General features: G+C 39.8%; 1 protein-coding gene across 1 annotated transcript in view; it reads left to right on the forward strand.

Annotated features, from left to right (window-relative positions):
• LOC126387853 (polypeptide N-acetylgalactosaminyltransferase 10-like) overlaps positions 1 to 17622 on the forward strand; it is a 125268-nt gene extending 107646 nt beyond the window's left edge. The window contains exons 9-12 of the mRNA XM_050040577.1: positions 4358 to 4579; positions 5430 to 5546; positions 7929 to 8078; positions 10585 to 17622. Coding sequence (XP_049896534.1) covers positions 4358 to 4579; positions 5430 to 5546; positions 7929 to 8078; positions 10585 to 10749 — 654 coding nt within the window. The 3' untranslated portion in view covers positions 10750 to 17622. The remainder of the gene's footprint in view (positions 1 to 4357; positions 4580 to 5429; positions 5547 to 7928; positions 8079 to 10584) is intronic.
• The last annotated feature ends 2985 nt before the right edge of the window (positions 17623 to 20607 follow it).

Below are 20607 nucleotides of genomic sequence, written 5' to 3' on the forward strand. Positions count from 1 at the left end.
ATGGGAAATATTTAAAAAATGCTCGTCTGGCCTGTAGCTGAACATTATTCATTATGCATGACTCAGCCTCAGTCTGACACCTGGCTCTGTTTGCCTCGGCTGAATATGTAATTAAACCTCTGTTTTTTGCCTCTTCCGTCTGACCATTAGCCCCTCACTGAGGCTGTATTGAATGCTGATATCAAACGGGCAGCAGGTTTAACAACGCAGAAAAATTTACTGTACCTCAGGCTGTGATGAATTCTGTTATTTCCCCCGTGTGCCTCTCTACATTGTAGTTTAAAAAGCAAGCCTTTCCCTTTGAAATGATTTACTTTAGTTGACTGGTGAGTTTGTTTGGTATTCACCGGGAATGGATAAAACTTTGTAGTCAAGTTAATTTTCACTGAACATCTTGATTAAAAATACACATTGTTTTAATATAATTTGGGTTTGTATCACTGGCATCATTGCAGTTGTAGAAATTGAATCAAGGGAATAAGGTCATTGTCATCATGTAGGCAGACATTTTCAGGGGTAAAGCTATTTAAACCCTATTGTACACGACCTGCTCAGCACCAAACAGCAGACAGACACAGTTGGTGAGCATAGTGCAGCATTTAGCTGCTAAAGAGCCAGATAATTCCCTCAGGAGTTGGTAGAGAGAGGCAGAGAAAACAGAGGTAGAGAGGGTGAATATTGGACTTACACAAACACAATTAAATGAATGATAAAGTTGCTCTCTAACAACTGGATGTGTGAGTAAGCTACTGTTTGGTAGCACGTTTGCCATGTCAGCTTAAAATGATGACATGTTGGTGTTGTGTTCATAACTTGCTGAGGTCCAGACCTTTAAATCTGCCTTCTCCACCGAGTTGACTAATGCATCTTGCATTGTGACATGAGACAGCGGTGTCTCGTTAGTTAGCCAATCAGCACCATGGGCAGGACTAACGCTGTTGTCAAGCATTGTCAAGTGGTGCACCTGAACCAGTAGCCCCTTTTACACTGCCAGATTCTCTGCGAATGTTGGGCCGTTTTGCTGGCAAGCTGCGAGCGTTTAGACACACAGAGCCGGATTGGCGAGTTGATCCGAGGCGCCCAGTTTTCCGCCTCGTAGGGTAGACATATTGGTGGAACCCTTTTAGTTTAAAAAGACCGAGGCAGCATTCCGCAACGGGAGGGGCTGTTGAAGACTTGTGGGAGGAGCTGTTGATGACGCCGTNTGAGCTACATGTTTTGTTACTTGCTCACGCCCCCCATTGCCCCGAAAAAGGCGCATTCTGTATGAACAAAAGTAGGTAGGCGGCATTTTGCTGCACTCCCCGATTTTGTTTTTATACTGCCAATGCTGAAAAAAGACTGATTGGGCTTTCCTGCAAATTTGCACAACTCCTGTCTAAAAAGGGCTAATGAGTAGTGATAACAATAATGGCAAGGATTATTAGACAAGAAAGATGCTGCTATGAAGGCTGTTCTAAATCCACATCTTCTCAATATCACCCGATATCGTAGTTTGTTTAACTTCATTCCACCTGACCTTTTAAACCTCAGCAAAACAAGTATGTTGGCATGGCTACTTATCAGGATGGCCTTAAAATGACTTTAGATTCAGGTGGATATGTTGGTCTCTGATGATGGGTTAGGGAAAATTGAATCCCCCTCCCCCATGGAAATTGGTTAGAGTGGACAAAATGTCAGACTGAAGATGGAAACGGAGTGTAACAAGTTGCACATCCTGTCTGATAGGCAAGACATTTCTCTGCATTAATCATACTAAATGGAAGTCCATCATTTTATCTCCAAACAATTGCACCGTGAAGTCACGGTGCAGAACTCCTCCGTCAGCGTCTTTCCACAGACTTGTTCTCCATGTTGTCCTCCACAGCGCTCTGCTAGTAGCAGCCCAGATTCTGCTCAGCGCTTGGGACTCTCTAGATTTGATGTAATAGTTGTGTGTGAGACACTTTGAAATCAGATTTGAGCAGCCAGAGCATCTGGAATGGGATGCATCTGTAGAAATGTGATTGGAATCACATTTCAAAGCACCTCTAAATGTGGTTTGGATCCAATTTTCAAAAATGGTTTTTCATGTGTTTTGTTTCTGTCCGAACATAAAATCAATCTGGATAAAATCCAGATATGTCAGAAAATGGACATTTGGGCTAACGGTCTGAACAAGGCCTTTGAGTCAGGCGCTGTTGACTCTTATAGCACTGATTTTGGCAACCAAAAAAAAAAGTTTCCAAACTTTATGGACATGCTAACTAACTCACCCTCCCTGAGATGCTTTATGTTGTTTCAGTATCAAAACACTGTTGATTTTGTAGATATCTCTCCTCCATTTAATTGACATTCTAGGACATTATTTGCACTACCATACCATACTTACTTTACAAAACAGCAGTACATCAGGCAAGCCCATTCAGCAAGCACAGATACTGAAAACAAGCGCCCTCCAGACACATTCACAAAAAATCTGACTCTGCTATTCCTCACCCAAGAGTAGAGGGAGGAGGTAGAAGAGTCCCCCACCCACCTAAGTCCAGTCAACATGGAAGGAGATAGAACCGCTGAACTCTACTTCACCTGAAGAGCCCAAGTATCGCTGCAGGCAATGAGCCATGCTACAGGGAGTTTGTGTGAGAGTCTATTTGTGGCTGGAGGGTTTTTTCCTTTACATCTGTACCTCCAAAGGCTGGACAATGTGTATTTATACTTTGCTGGGAGGCTCACTGAACCTGTATTTTCATTCATTTCACCATCCATACCTCCAAGGCCACGACCATCTGTATTCTCAGACATGCATCTGTACCTCAGAGGCTGACAGGGTTTTTTACTACTTCACACCTCAAATGATTCAGATGGATGGATTCCCCATTGCTTGGGTGTAAATCTTTCATGTTTGCAATTGTCTAAGCTTAAAGGGCCTGTTGAAGAAGCTGTCTGCCCCGCAGTCATCGCTGCTTACAGTTTCAGTCACCTGAAACCTGAGACAGTTTCATTCTGATATTAGACTGTTTCACACTGATTGAAGGATTGATACTTTTTGCATATTAGGGGAAGTCTTTCTCATGCATTTGCCATTATAAATCTGCCTGTAATTTAGTTTGTAGTTAATTCCAAGCTGCTTTCTTTGTAGTCTAGTGAAAACACTTGTGACACCATAAAAAGGCAATCATAAAAAGACGTTTAAAGATTAAAGGAGAGCCACAAAAAAAAATGCAGATGAGATACAAAACCTGGAGGTACTTCTCACCTAAAAACAGCAAAAATGCAAACTCACAAAATCAGCTCCCACGCCAGCAATTGTTTTGGGACAACTGTGATCTAAGAAGAGCGCTATGCGTTTGTATTATGTATGTAGGCCGCACGAACTGGCAAATTACACAATATAAAGAAGGTGGGTTTCAGGATATTTCTGTCTGACACTGTTCTCATTTTGTTGCATATTTCGTAAAGTTTAAGTGGTCTTGCATGTTTCTCACAGTTTCTTGGGACATTATTTTCCGAGGAAGTGGTCATGTCAAAGGCTTAACACCACATCTGAGAAATGCTAATGCTTTTAAGTTTGTATAAATCTGGTATCTTGGCAGAGATCATCAAACCAGTCTTGCAGTTTTCATTTAGTTCAAAATCCAAAAGATTTAGTCCAACTTTTCAGCCTGCTCACTGTTTCATGAGATAGTGTAATAGGCTACGTCTGTCATAATGAAAGTGTCAGGGAGAAAAGAAAAAGAGACAGAAACACTTTGTCTTTTATGAAGCCACCCTGTAAATTAGCACATAATTGAGTTCAGTATTGTAACTGCTTTCATGACTGGAGACAAGTTGCTCCTATTTTTTCATCTCTCGCCCTCTGGGACACGATGACAGGTCCTTTAGGACGACTGGCTGCCTTTTTCTACTGAGCGGCTTTGATCACTTTGTCGTGTCAGATGAATCAAAGCATTAAGAGATGGCAGGATGTACAGATGATGTCTTAGTCTGTGTTTGAATGAAGACGTGATGTCCAGAGAGTCTAAGATCTGCTAAGAAGCCAGTTGACCTGCAGACTTTCAAGTGAGTGTCTTTTACTGTCTGACACAGTGGGAAAGCAAATTCACTTAGCATCAGCATTGAGTTAAGTGCAGACCATCTGTAGTGTAAAGTAGATAATTGAGGTGAAACTTTGCTAAGTTTCTAGATCAGCCTCAATTTTATTCAAGTACAAACCTAATGACAGTCTAAAAAACTGGGTCGTCTAATCAGGTACAGGAAGTGCTCCAGAAACTTTTCCTATCGCACAAACTACGATCATCTTTGTATTTTAAAAGGATTAACTGCATTTACAAAGCGCCTTACATGGACATACAAAACTGGTTCACTCTGATTTCAGAACCTGAAGCGCGTGGCAGAAGTGTGGATGGACGAGTACGCCGAATACATCTACCAGCGTCGGCCTGAGTACCGCCACCTGTCAGCAGGAGACATGACGGTGCAGAAGGAGCTGAGGAACCGCCTCAACTGCATGAACTTCAAGTGGTTCATGAACAAGGTGGCCTGGGATCTGCCCAAGCACTACCCACCAGTGGAGCCTCCTGCTGCTGCGTGGGGAGAGGTACAGTCAGCTCTCTTACATAAACACAAAAGGAGAGACAGTGAAATTAATTTGTCTCAACAGGTTTGTCAGACTTGAAACCATGTCATCAGGACTATAAAATAACAAACCTTTAAATTGTTTTCTCCTGAAAATGTTTTTATTAGAGTCCAAGTTTTGGTCTTAAAATAATATTTAATTTATTCTCAACGAGCCTGTGTGTTATGTTGTTGTCACATCAGTATTTTTATTAAGCGGACACTTGGTTCATGGTAGTGCTGGACAGCATGACAAAGTTGTGACCGCAAAAAATGGAAATTTTATTTTTAATTTTTGTTTGTTTTAATATCACGTTAAAAAAACTGACAGAGAAAAACAATTTGCCTTTAATCAAGCCGTACTCTGAATATTCAGATGCTGAACATTTTTGTTTTGGTATTTCAATATAACCATCAGACCAAAAAATCCAAATCATTATTAACAGCTTTTTTTTTTTTTTTTTTTCTGAAATAACTCAAGAGGCTGTCAAGAAAATGTTGGCCAGTTGGCTCTAACAATCAAATCTGTCCGTGGCACAGGCTGCCGCCTGGAAATCTGGTTTGACTGCACTCAGAGAGGAAAGAGCACATTTGTTTGATGTGAATCAGAGATTAATTTGCATGTTATTGCCTCCCACAAATAAACCAAACCAAGGGTCTAATTCTAAAACTTGAATCTGCCTCAACAATTCTGTGCGTAATGTCCTGTGTGATTACGTCTTTGAGAAAATCTCTTGTCACTTGCTTTTAATGATGATGATCATGTCTGCTGACTGACAGCTGAACGTCCTTTGTGTCCTTGTTAATGACTTTGCTGTTATGTGTGTTTGTAGATCCGGAACGTGGGCAGCGGCATGTGTATGGAGAGTAAACATTTTGTATCAGGGAGTCCCATCCGACTGGAGACCTGTGTGAAGGGGCGGGGCGAGGTGAGCTGGAGCCATGGACAGGTGAGCAGCAACATAAATATCTAAATAAATCACCTCCTCAAGCTCTTTAAACTTTGCCCTATTGATGTTACAATAAAAGTTGAAAGAAAATCATTTTAGTGCAACTGAGACAAACAGGACAATATGACACAACTTGTGCACAGATAAAAGGAAACACACTAAAGCTGTTGTAAATGCAGCATTAGTATTTTGCAGCATTTGTAACGCAGGAGAAGTGACATATTGCCTTCCTTTTTTACTTCAGCTGCTACTCAGTGGAGCATTGTGCTGCTACCTGTGCTGGTGTTCTCTCTCTGTTTTGTTCTGTTCAGGTCAACCGCATTTTAGATCCAGTCTGATTACCCTCAAGTTTTTTTTCTCAAATGTGGTTTGATTGTAATCAGGTCCCTTTAGAATTGACAGAATCTTTATTTTGAAAGTGAATGTATGCACGACTGGTGTGGGTAGGTTTTCCATAGGTTGCTGCAGGACGAGGTCTAAAAATTGAGCTACAGGCACCTCTTGTTTTACCTACTCAGCACATCTGCAGTTTTAGAGAAACACTATGAATGCCACAGTGACCTCCAGCATGTACCGGGGCAGTTTGCAGCCGAGTGTGAAGCGGTCGGTGAGTCAGCACCTCCAAATCTAAGGCCATGGTTCTCTGCTGGAAACCAATGGATTGCCCACTCCGGGTTGGTGGAGAGTTACTGCCCCAAGTGAGGGAGCTCAAGTATCTTGGGGTCTTGTTCATGAGTGAGGGTAGAATAGAGTGGATCAGCGGTTTGGTGCAGCGTCTGCAGTGATGCTGGACTGTTGTAGTGAAGAGGGAGCTGAGCCAGAAGGCAAAGCTTTTGATTTACTGGTCCATCTACATCCCAACCCTCACCTATAGTCATGACCTCTGGGTAGTGTTGGAAAGAATTAGGTCGCGGATACAAGCAGCCAAAATGAGTTTCCTCCGTGGGCTGGCTGGGCTCAGCTTTAGAAATAGGGTAAGAAGCTCGAGCATCCGGAGGGAGCTCGGAGTAGAGCCGCCACTCCTTTGTGCCGAAAGGGGTCAGTTGAGGTGGTTCGGGCATGTGATTAGGATGCCTCCTGGGTGCCTCCTGCTGGAGGTGTTCTGGGCAAGTCTCACTGGTAGGAGGCCCCGGGGCAGACCCAGAACACACTGGAGGGGTTACATATCTCGTCTGGCCTGGGAACGCCTTGGGGTCCCCCAGTAGGAGCTGGAAAGTGCTGCTGGGGAGAGGGACGTCTGGGGTGCTTTGCTTGGCCTGGCCCCGGATAAGTGGATGAAAATGGATGGATGGATAGATGGATGGATGGACTATGAATGCCTCAAGTGACAAAGAGGCCTACTTCGAGGGTTGAAATGGTTAAAGTAAGCAGATCAGAGTTCAACAGCAAGGACAGTTCATTACAACACATAAAGTAACTACATGGAAAACCACTGCTGAAAGTGGACTTCGCCTTTGTTGATTGTCTTTTTAGTAACGCACATTAATGTCGAATGAGCATAAACAGCACACACACACACACACACACACACACACACACTACTTCATTATCTTTGCATTGTTCTAAAGCAGTCCGTTTGTTCTCACACATCACACTGAAGATCTTTAAGCCGAGCTCATAACACAGCCCTAATGGACTGAATGTCTCCTTTTGTTTCCACAGCTGAAACAGTGTGCCTCACAGCTCTGACACTTTAATTGCTTTAATCTGAAGATGCATTGTAGTTTAATCTGTGTCACAGTCGCAATCTGTATTCAGCGCCAGCGAGAAATGGATTCACTGCAAATCACAGGAGGCCCCCTGGCAGCTGTCCTGGTCGGGGCTTTTTGATTTTGTACAAGAGGAGTGAAGGAACTCATTCAGAGAGTCCTCCTGAGCTGGAGGAGCAGTGACCACTCGGACATAACTGATTGTAGAGATTGGAATGTTGAAGAAACAAAAGCTAGAATCTTTGTTTTTGAGAAATGTAGTTAAAGCAGAAGGGTATAGCTGCCAGGTGCAGAGAACAGACTAACAGACGGCAAGCATATACTCAGAAATAAAACCTGATTTTACTAGTTCGAACAGTGCATCCTGTTCCTCTTCTAGCTTGCATTTTCTAAAAGATTGTTGTGCGCTCGGCCCTTGGTTTATTTTCTCCTGCTGTGTTACTTTTTTACATTAAATACACTAACAGGCTAAGAACATAATTTGCTGCTTCACAAGTAAAGGTCAGATTTTCTAAAAGACCATAATTTCTGCCTCTCCAATTTGTCTGTTTTGACGAGACTTGAAGGGTTGATTCACCTTGGTATGAGTCAGCCATCTTAATAATCTGCTTGCATTGGAATGCTTTAAAATTAGAAAGAATGCGACATAACAACCAGGATTTCTTTCCTGCAGGTGTTCACATTCGGCTGGAGAGAGGACATCCGGGTGGGCGACCCCATGCACACAAAAAAAGTCTGTTTCGACGCCATCTCCCACAACAGCCCCGTCACCCTGTACGACTGTCACGGCATGAAAGGCAACCAGCTGTGGCGCTACAGAAAGGTAGGGCAGAGAAAAGAGCACCCCAGTGTCAGAGCCCAAACTGTAAACACATTATCTCAGTATATCACTCTCTCTTTTCTCAACACTTTGTTCTTTTTCTGTACAAAACAACACCACTAACAACAAAACCGCTTAAAAAAATAAATCACTTAAGGGCTTCCTAATCATTTCATAAAGTTTTGCACTTTTAAACAGAATCTGCCCCGAAGCTGATGGATATTCAAAGGACCTCATTATGCTGTTGTTATGCATTTAAGCTCAGTTAATACAAAAACATGCCATAGACGAGGCCGTGTTTATATTTTTGTAATATTTCGAGGATTTAATGCGATGACACAAACAAGCTTATTCACAGCAGTAAACACATGGAAGCAAAAGAAAATATCAAGCTGGTGGTTAATACAGCAAAATGTACAAAACAGTTTTTGACAAATACATTTGATGAATAACAGAACGAATACATCTCTTTATAATTTAGAAACATTTATCAATTGGTTATACATCATTTTTTGTTTTTTGTTTTTGACTCTGGCGGTTTTCTGGTATATAAAGATATATATATATATACATATATATATATATCTTTATATATATATATATATATATATATATATATATATATATATACATACATATATGAGTACATAAAATATAAAAGCAGAGCATATGTGAAGTCTTTAATAGGGCTGCCCTCGACTAAGAATTTTCCTAGTCAACCAATAGTGGTCATTTAGGGCCATTAGTCGACTAGTCGCCTGCATGTTTATGATATTAATTTAATTATGAAACTATATATTTTGGGCAGGGCAACACAATGGCTTGAGTTGAAGGTGTGAGAAAGACTAGAATCAGTAACATTGTTAACACTGTGCTACATTACAGAGAAATACAAAACCGTACTAATGAACCTTCATTAATATAGGCCTATATTTTATCTACAAGTGCACGTCACACACTGAGCGAGCCGCCTGTTAATGACGCTGTGGGCTAATGGGCATGTAGCTACTTCCATGTTTCAGATGATACGTCATGTTTGTAGTCGACCAATGAAGATGAGTTTACATATCACCTTGGGTTCGTCCTTCACCTTCTCAAAATGATCCCACACTTTGGATTTCCTGCCCGACATGTTATTAACTAGCCTGTGGAATAACCGCAGGTACCAGCCCTGGAAAGTGCAGTGTGTGGTGTCAGGTTGCGTCTGAGGTTGCTAAGCAACCTTAACAAGCACTGTATCATAGCCTGTTTACCTGAAATCCTGAGTGCAGAGCTGATCTTCCTCCAGGCGCTGTTTATAACTGTGTAGGCCTATCGTCCGTGGGACAGATGTAAAGCTCTGAGTAGCCCTGCACTAACATGATCAACTTAACATGACTCCTGTCTGACTGCTGAGCATGGCCTCTTCCTGTGTCTGTCCTTTCAAATTAAATTCCCACATGTTCCAGTTATATAGGTTTTGATTTATTTTGATAAGGCGCAGCTCCTGATAGAGTTGGAGTTTGCTTTTTTCTGCAACTAGGCAACCAATGAAAGAGTGCCAACTAAAGACCTTTCTGGTTGCCTAACGTTTGGTCGACTATTAGGGGGCAGCCCTAGTCCTTGATTATTACAGCGTTTGCATTGCCCCACAAAATAAAACAATATATGGAGGAGTTAGTATGAAACAGTTGCAGAACATAAACAGTTTTTATTGTGCAAAGTGCAATGCAGTAAAACATAACCCAAAAAAAACCTGACATGCCAACAACTTTAACTTTTAGTATTTTTAGATTGTTGTATAAACACAGGGATCGAAGCCTTCAGTAATACATGATGACATTAAAACGTTCTTATATTTTATGTACTCCCGACTGTAGGATAAGCCACTGTAAACCCATATAATTAAAGTATTCAAGTATCCAAAGATGCGTTTCTGAAATATTCTACTGCACAAGTAAAACACAAGCCTAATATTAAGTGTTTTCGCTATGTAAGACATACCTCAACTCTGGTGTTCTAATTACTGCTTTGAACTCCTCTTTCTTGACTGTCTGTTGCGAGACCATGTCCTTGCAAAGATGGATTGCTGTTGCGTTTGTAATGTCACTCAATCGCTTGCTTTTCCATGACATGCAATGCCTCAAGCATATACTGATGATGTTTGACCCTTTGGCTTCACTGGCGCTCCTGACGGCCTTGAATTCAATGACCATAATCGCATACACTCTTGGTATTCCAACACATTCTCTGCTGAGGTGATGGAATAAATTGCTAGCGTTACCACAACCTGCAACAGTTGTGGCTTTACAAACCATCTAGAGCTATAATACATCTTTAAAATGCTAAATAGGAAAGGTTAAAGTGTCGTGACCATACTGTAATGGATTAAAAATCTTACGCAGGTTTCAACTAAAGTTATTGTACGCTTCGGAAAATGGAAAAGCTATTTTTTTAAGGGGGCTTAAATTCTAATCTTAATTCTTTTCTCTCAACAATCCTTCCTGTTTCTCCCTCCTCTTTCCTCCAGGATAAAAGTCTGTATCACACCGTCAGTAACAGCTGTATCGACAGCAACCCGAACGAGCGGCGAGTCTTCATGAACACATGTAACCCCTCCTCCCCCAGCCAGCAGTGGCTGTTTGAGAAAACCAACTCCACCGTGCTGGAACACTTCAACCGGGGCGCCCACTGAGGCCCTGCAGCATCCACTCCTGACGCGCTCAGATGTGGATCTGCTGCTGCTGCTGCTGCTGCTGCTGCTCTGAAATGGGGTTTTACATTTATTCTGGTTCCCCGTTTACCTGGCACCAAGGTGACAGCTGTTTCTCTTTAGGGTGCTCAGACAGAGGCAGGATGGGACACCGTGGGGGAAGTTGGTTAAACACATCGGCGAGACGAAAGACTTGAGTTGAGCTCTGATTGATGGGTTTGTGTTTAAAAGTGATTTTGTGTGTGAGATGTATTTGTTCTGTCATGGCGCCACTCTGGCAGTGGGTCTGTCTCACTTCCTGGTTTTGCTGTTGATTGGTTATCTGACATTCCTCTCTTTTCTCATTCCTTTTGTCTATTTAAATTGTTCTCTGCCTTTTTTGCCTTTCTTTCCCCTTACCTGTTCCCTCACAGTTTTTTTCTCTACTTCCCCTCTCTGTCTATGTACCTTTATCCTCTGTCTCCATCTCTTTCCCCCTTCTGTCTCTCCTGATTCGCCTCTGCCTGCACGTCCGTCTCTATCTGCCTGCATGACTGCACCTTTGCCCACCTTCTCCATACTCGCTCTCAAATCCCCTTATGTCTCTCCAGCTCTGACAACCTCCCTGGGGGGGGGGCTCCTGCTGAGCCAAAGTCATCCTGACACCTGGGTGAAGCCAGGCAGAACCACTCTGAAAATCACCTGGTGAATTGATTCTCCTTTACAACCCTCATCCACCCTCTGTTCCCTCCCTCATCCACCCTTGTGTCTCCTGCCCCCCTCGGCTTGTATTTTCTCCTGGTCCGCTCTCCTCTTCTCTGTGGCCAATGTGGGCAGAGCTGCTTTGAAGGTAGAAAGTGTAGGTGGACAAAGAAAGCGTGAGGGAAAGAGACGATGACCTTTCTAATGCCCCTCGCTCCTTTTTCTTCTTTTCTGTACTGTCTTCGTTGGATTTATCGATGAGTCGTCCGCAGGTTTGTCACTGTGCCACGTTCTTCTTTTATTCCTCAGAGGCGAGTGCTATCCAACGCCAGGGTTAGTGCGGGCCAGCTCTTGCTGGCCAAGGGCTTGTTTGTTGTTTGTGGTGGTGATGGTGGGGGTGGGAGCTGCTGTCACCCCTCTTAGAGTCTCCCCCTGCTGTCTGTGCGCCCTTTGCTGCTCCCCACCCGACTCCGCCGATCAGTCGCTGAAACGACCCCGCCACAGACGGCTGAGCGCGGGGTCACGTCGCGGCACAAAGCAGCAGGCAGGACTGTAAACGGACGCCTGCCTGGCTGGATGACTAGCTATGTGACTGGCAGGCCCGCTGATTCACAGCAGGGCCGCCCGATTGGCCGGCTGCCGAGCTGACACATCACTTTAGCGTACAGTGTGAGCAGGAGAGACGAATGGGAGAATTACTGTGGATAGGCTCGCTGAGGTAGCTCTGGGATTGAGATGAATGTGGGTTTAAAATGCATAAAGCACTTGTGTAATGATAAACTTGAATGAAATCTTCGTGCCTTGTTGGAAGAGGACTAGATGTAGGTGTGTGTATTTTCAGAATGTGTGTGTGTCTGTGGTCTAAAATGTCTACATCAGCAGAGAGGACAATCCATCTTTACATCAAAAGAGAATCTCATTTGAATTGAGGATGAATTGCCTTTGACTCTGGTGCAGAACATTGAAGGCACCACTGGCTTCGTGACTCCTATGGCTTTCTAAACACACATGTAACTGCTGGCTGTGAATAGAGCTAAAGAGACTTTTTTCCACCATATTTTCCTCCTGCCTTGAAAAGTTAACTCTAGCCCTAAGAAGACCTCCGTTCTATTTTAACGACATGATGCTGTTGTGCTGTTTCTCCCACCTGTTCGATCCAAAGTACTTTTATGGGAAAGGGAATTGTTGTGTGCCACCTTTTTAAACCCCTTTTGATTTTCTTTCTGTTTTTAATGAAACATTCTTTTATCATTTGTTTTGATCCTGTGGTTGAAACGATGATGATTTAGATTCCTGCTCAACGTGATGTTCTGGTCTGTCGCCTGCACCCAGTCTCTAATCCGATTTTGTGAAGCAGAGCAATGTACAGTACAGTTTGTGCCATTTTAATCCTAAATTCCATGTTTCATGCTCTGTTGGATTTTAGCTGTAGACCAAAACACAAAGTCATACTTTCAAAATACCTCAGTCAGGATACTTTTAAGTCATAGATTAGGCTAGCTTGCACATATTAGTTTGCTAAATTTACATTTGTCTGTGCAAGTCAGATTGTGTGGTACACAAATATGTAAAAGCAAGAAAGATAAACCGCCAATCGAATCTGAACTGAATGTGCAGATTTTATAATTATCAAATCATATGTCCATCTGTTGACAGTTTTTTAGTCAAGACACTTTGGCAATACATTTTGCAGAGCTGGAAAATATAGATGTAGCTTTGCTGATATTTTGATTTTCCTTACTTGCACTAATAATAAGAAAAAGTCCTCCAAATAGACACTCGACTCAACTTCCAAATCCTGCATTTTATAAATTAAGAAATTGGCCAGCTCCGTGATTGTGCTGTCTCAGCCCATTCTCTGAATACACATTCATACTTTATATCATAACCTGCATGTATGAATGCAGAACAAGAATCCTGAATTATTTTGGTTTGATGAGAATGAGAAGTGTGGGCTAGTTTTATTTCTAAAGCTTGGACAGTTAGGCAAATTAAACTGAATACACACAATGAGTTTGTTAGATGTTTGACAAGTATGAAGGCATAAAGAATATACTGTTCATGTTTTACTATAATTTGTATGGTCTTGCACATTACACACATTATTGATGTAGGAAACGACATTGATATCACCATACAGACTCCCCATCTGTAGGGAAGATTTGTCGTGGTTGCAGCCATGCCAGCAGTAAATTACAAGAAGCAAATATCTAAGAGAATCTTTGTAAATTGATCATCACAAAAAATCTTAGGCTTACAGCAAAGATTAGGATAATAAAGAATTTTTAGTTTTTTTGTTGTTTTTTTTTTTTTTTTTTTCAGTTTTGCTAGCTTATCTGATGAGTAACAAGACAACCCAATGTGAGCCGACGAGAACACACATCAGGCACGCTACACTCTAGGACGCAGGATGCATGGCACTGCCCCCAGTTGAAACCCTTTGTTTTTAGTGAGTCCCAAGTTGAACAGACAGTGTTTGAATTATTTATCATGATGAAGATGATACCTCCTACAGAAGCGTATTGCATTCACTTGACAAATTAAAAAAAAATCTGTTTTATTTTGTAATTTTTTCTGTTTTTCAGAGTAATTTATTTTTTATTTTTCTGTTTTTAGGTGTAATTTTTTCTGTTTTTCTGAGTATTTTTTTCTGAGTAAAGAGAGCAATAGAACAACAGACGCTTTCATTCCTTTCTTGAGAGCTGGATATAATGGAAGCAAACATGACCCGCTTGTTTAGTTTAATCCAGTTTTACTTTGTTTTGGGTTTGAGACACTGGGAGATACTCTTGTCTTTAAGTCATATGGATGGTGTTATCATTAGTTTGTCAACTTTATGCAGGCACTTTAAGACTTTGCGGTTGTTCAGACGAAAAGCCCATTCAGATCTGCTGGACATTGCAGTGTTTCTCCAGAATCAGTTGGAGACATAACCCAAAACAAAGTAAAACTGGATTAAACTAAACAAGCAGGTCATGTTTGCTTCCATTATATCGAGCTCTCAAGAAAGGAATGAAAGCATCTGTTGTTCTATTGCTCTCTTAACTCTTAAAAAAATAAATAAAAATAAATAAAAAATTACCCCGAAAAACAACAAAAAAATACCACGAAAATCAGAAACAGAATTACCACGAAAAATCGAGAAAAAGAAAAATTACCACGAAAAAAAAAACAACAAAAAAATTACACCGAAAAACAGAAAAATAAAAAAATTTCTCCAAAAAACAGAAAAAATTACTCAATAAAACAGATTTTTTTTATTTGTCAAGTGAATGCAATATTCTTCCATAACCTTCAGATAATAAGCTTGAATATGTTGGCAAAGTCTTTGTCATGGACTTGGAAATGCCAGTGTGATGTTGTGAGTTTACAATTAGCAAATGTAGTCATGGTCGAGCCAGTTTCTGTCAAGTGTCTGCTTGACTTCACATTTTAGCTGATCTGCTTCAGAGGAGACATCAGAAGTTTGAATTGAAAGAAAGCCAAAGCCACAAAGTGTGAAGAACAAAAGAATAAATGAAACAGTATATGTAGAATTTCCCATGTTTTATAAATGTGGCAGCCCATGCATCGTGCGTATCTCTAATCTGTGATTTGTCCTGCAGCTGACAGCCTCACATATCATTTATTTCTGTTGCAAATCCGTCAATTACCAATTACTCAATATATCAATTAATATAATAATGATATAACTAGAGAATGATTCGCTCTACCTGTTTTACTGTGAAGAAAAATCCTGACGTTGCGCTCCTGATAGAAGAGCATAGAGTTTTAAATTTAGTTCAGGATGTCTGTGTCCTTTCCTCCCCTGACCTTCCAGCTACACGCCTGGGCGACTTGTACATTGTCAGATTGTTAAGAGGTGAGTGGGAATTGCCGCTTCAGACCACTGAGTCACTGCTGTAGCCAAGTTTCCACTACAGGACCAAACTGAACACCCATCTGACCTCTTTACACCCTGATTCCACTACATTTCCTACTGTTTTTCCTTGTTCTTTTTAAAACACTGTTATCGGGGTGACGTGTCAAAGTCCTGTTCGGATCAGTAGTGCAATCTGGGCTGTTCAATCATGTGACTTTATTGTGAAGGACTGTTAAGGCTGTTTAATGCGAACACTGTACATGTGGAGAAAGTTGTGGAGAGGGCCGAATATACAGGGCAACATTTTGGGCTGAAATGAGACACTTGTGCAAATGTAAAGTTATTTTTGTATTGCTGTAGTACCTGTCGAGAGATGTAGTCATCTTGGAAGTTTCTCCTTGTTTTTCTTTTCCCACGTCTGTCCTACAGAACAGTTTGATTACATCTGGTCTGCCCTGAGCCAGCCATGCTCATCTCACAGTGCAGCGTAGCCACAGTGTTTCATAAAATAAGAACTTGTTGACTGGAACTTGATTCCTATCAGCTCCACCTTTGATAAAAAATGATGGTGGATTTATACTCCCTTTATGTACAAAGAAGATATGTTGACTCCAAATGTTGTGACTGTCACTGCCTACAAAATTCCATACGTACTTCAAGTTGGCAAAGACACAACAACTACATGACCCAAGGGCAGAGTCAAAAGTTTCTCACAACAAACATGGCGACGGTGAAGGAAGTCTTAATAATATACCTTTTAACGGAGACAGTGACGCAAAAACAGAACAGACTGCAGTGAGACAGACGAGTGACCAAAAATGGGCACGGTACGAAATGGTTCCATTGGTGCCATCCACAACTTCTCACAGTGGAGACAAAAAAATACCAAACTGAACTGACCGTACCGTACTGCTCAGTGGAAATGGGGCTTTTGGCAATCGGATTGGAAGCAGCTCAATAAGCGTTTTAGCCTCTTTTAGCTCCCAGTTTTGGTGTTATGGCACATTTTTACTGTCAAGTTCAGTTTTGTTTCCAACATCAGCAGGCAGCTTTCTGTTTTCACCAAATACAACCTGATAAACCTACTCTGTGCTACCTGCCTGGTGCCAAAGAGCAAATGGGCAAAATCTGTGACTAGCTGGTGAAAAAAGGTGAGCATTGGCAGCTATGTGGCAAACAGACGTCAGTGAATACGGCTTTAAGCAGAAGTCCAATAAGATGTATTTCGTACACAATACCTGCCTTTTGACAGGCTCTACTTCAACACTCCAACCAACACTCCTGGCTTTTCAACAATACGGCCTCCTTGGTAATTAAATGCAAAGCTCTTAATATCGTCGGCTAGTGTTCAGTTTGAGTAGCTTTCTTTTTCCGAGCCTCATCAGGAAACAACAGTGATGCCATTCTGTTTGAATAATCAGGAGCAGATGATGATAATGTTGAACTGTTGTGTGTGACAGATCCAGGGGATTTGGAGCAAACTAGATGATGTCAGTGTTTATGAACATCTGTGCCATTACTGTGTTTTACACAAACTGCTAAGCAACTGTTGAATTTTAATTCAAATGTACACTCAGAAACAGAACTTATATGATCTTTATGGGGAATTTGCCAAAAGTATAGCCCAAAATGTTGCTAACTGTATCCCTTGAAGTGAAATTTGTTGTGATTTTTTTTCTGTTTGTTTCTTGCTTATCAGAGTACATTGTACCTTTCCACTGCACATGTAAAGTATGTTTTTATTACAGTACATCAAACTGTAACTGGGGTTGAATCTTATTGGTGACTCTTTACATGTGCTTTAATCCATCTTATATCCACTGTGGTAAAGTATTAAAACCTCTTATCACCATGTATCAACGACATGAGCATCTCCTTGATAACCATTTAACAGCGTGGAAATACGGATCAAGTATTGTAGTCACGATACTTTTCCACAGTTTATGGAGTAAGGCTGTTGTAAAAGTGCTGCCAATTTTTGTTGTGATATCGAGATACTTTTTATTTAAGTATGAATTTTCAGACTAAAATTCGGTGAGCAGTGTAAAGAAATTTTATTTTATAAGCGCAAAGGTTTTTAATGTCAGCGGCCAGCATCGGCCAGTCACACTATGTTGTGTACATGTGTGTGAATTTATCACGTGTGATGTGTAGGGAAGTGTACATTTTGTATCTCATACAAAAAATATCCAATATTTTTTTCTACTGACATTGCAACTGTAAAAGTGTATTTAGATATTTAACAAACTGTACAATTAAACTGGAATTGTATAATATTTTTGCTGAAATTGTAAAATAAAAAGGTTTCTATATTTGGATGAAAATGTGTCTGTGGTGATGAATTACATAAATAAGTTGATAAATCAGTGCGTCCACAGGGTCCTAAAAGTATTACTAAAAGTAGTTATTAAAACAAGTTAGTGACAATTAAGGCACTTAAAATAATTAAAAAGTCTTAAACACCATTTCCCATAGTGTTACATTGTGAAGCTTGTTTTCAATATGTACATTTGTCCAAGGATGTTGTATGCTAAAGTTAGCAGCGGCATGACGTGCTATATTATAGGATAATGTTTTATGACATACTATACTATGACTCTTTGTGACTTTTTTTTTATGACAGACTATATTATTATGGCATTATATACTATAACTTTTTTCATTACTTTTTTTATGAGAGACGTAAGAAAATGTTTATGACATATGATGATATGATAATATGATGTACTATATTATGACATGTTTCACAGCATGTAAACCTATGACTTTTTGACTATATGATTTTTTAATGACATACTATACTATGACTTTTTTCATTACTTTTTTATGACTTTCTCATGGCAAAAAAAAAAAAAGAATTTTGTGGCATACCATATTTTTAATTACTTTTGTTAATTACATTTTTGTGGTAAAGTATGACATATTTATGGCATGATATGCAATGCTGTTTTTTTGTTTTTACTTTTTGAGAAATACTAGGGGCATGAATACTTATGGCATGCGATATTGTAACATTTTATTAATTTTTTTGAGGCATACTTTACAATGACTTTAATGACATTTTCTATGTCATGTATAAGGCATACTGTATGATGACTTTTTATGACATTTTTCATGGCATACTATACCATAATTTGTTTTTGGCATTCTATAATTTATTATGACATCTTTATGACATACCTTACTGAAGAAGTGGCTTTTTTTTCTGTGGAAAAAAAATATACTATTCTTACTATTATGATATTTTTATGATTTTTTGAATGAATTTTTTGTGGCAATGAATTTTTATTGACTTTTTAATGGCATACTTCATTTAAAAAGAAAAACATTTTTCATTTTTTTGGCAGACAATACTTTCTCATGTTTTATGACTGATTTTTTTGTGACATACTATATTGACTTTTTCTTTAAATTGCATTTTTATGGTATGATTAACATTGCCATTTTTTTAATGACATTAAACATTTGTGAAATACTAGGGAATATTTTATGGCATGCTATATTATGACATTTAAATGCCATTTTCATGTCATACCATTTCATGACTTTTGTCATTAAATAAAAGACACATTTGTGGCACACTATACTATAACTTATTGTAATTTTTTATGACATACTATATCATGAAATAAGTTTTTTTGTGACATCCTATGCTATGACATTATTTGTGACTTATTAATTATATTTAACGATTATTACAATTTTATACCATACTGTAATATTACTGATTTTTTTATTTCATATTATACTTTGACTTTTTATATTTTTATAACATACTATGTAATAATTTTACTATACTACAACTTGTTTTATTTTTTACTTTTTTTAGATGACATACTATATTATGAAGTTTTTCGTGACATTTTTATGACTTTTTAATGACATTCTTTGTGACATTACATTGTGATTTTTTTTTAATGCATACTATAATAACTTTTTCTGACATACTATACTATGACTTTATTTTTTTTAATAAATGTTATACCATGAATTTATTTATAGCATACTTTACGGTGACATATTTGTTTGTTTTCTGTGACATTCTATACCGACATTCTTTGTGACATATTAAATTGTGATTGTTTATCATGCATACTTTACTTTGGCATTTTTATTACATTTTTTATGGCCTGATAAACAATGGCAAATTTTTATGACGATTATTTGTGAAATATTAAGCTATTTTTTATGGGGGAAAAAATTGACAATCTATACAAATGCTTTTTATATGACATTTTTATGGCGGGTTTCTGGCATACTTTACATGACTTTTTTTATGACACACCATACGTCAAATTTTTTAAGACATGGTATTATACAACTTTTTTATAAGCCTTTTTATTTATCTTATTCTATACTATGACTTCTCTCCGTGCTGCAGTGTTTTACAGGTGTACTCCAGGACCTTGTGACATCACTGTTGAGTGTTGTTACAGGTACATCAGATCAAACAGGTTTGAAACTTTCAACCAGAGAGTCTGATCAAAATCATCTGAACACTGTTATCATTTAACACAAAGCACTGTAATGCCTGAGTACAGCTACACAGAGTGAAGTGTTGTACAGTTTTGTACAGTGTGGACACTTACAAAGCAGGATACAGTACATGTTACTGGATGAAGCACAACTGATGACTGTACTCTGAAGAGAGACCCTCAGATGTGTCCACTCAGAACAGCTCTACATCACTGAAAATGTGTTTGGACAAAACCATAAGGCAAACAAAATAGTTCATAAATGCCTGAATCAAACTAGGTGGCACAAGGTAAAGGCCTCTGCACGCTGAGTGCAGAAATAAAGGTGTAATAAGCTGATAACTTCACAGATCTCATTAATCTGGCCAAATGCATGTTGGTTTTCTCATCTTAACTTTTACAACAGAACATTTCCAGGAACTTTTCTAACATGCGAGGCAGCGACCTATCCAGCGGAGATGACAGAGCACCAGGTGGACAGAGAGGCTGCTCATTCCAGCCGCAATCGTCCTTTCTAAATAACTGCGGAGTGAACGTCTGCTGCCCAGAGCTTTCTAATTTCCTCCCCTTGTCACTTCTTGTTGTAGGTTTTGTATTACTTTAATCGCTTCTGTGACTGATGGTGCAAAAACACACTTTTCCCAAACGTTAATCCCATAATCATTTCCCCTGGCAACCCGCTAACTCTGATAGCTTTCAGGTTCCAGTGATTTATTCGTGGCTGGAACGATATTGCTTTTGCAAGTTGGCCCATTTCTCCGACTCTCCTGGGACGTCACGTAATGCTCAACTTGTCACAGCGGCTCTGAGAGAGGGAGACCA

The sequence above is a fragment of the Epinephelus moara genome, chromosome 3 (genome assembly GCF_006386435.1).
Source record: "Epinephelus moara isolate mb chromosome 3, YSFRI_EMoa_1.0, whole genome shotgun sequence".
NCBI classification, from domain to species: domain Eukaryota; kingdom Metazoa; phylum Chordata; class Actinopteri; order Perciformes; family Serranidae; genus Epinephelus; species Epinephelus moara.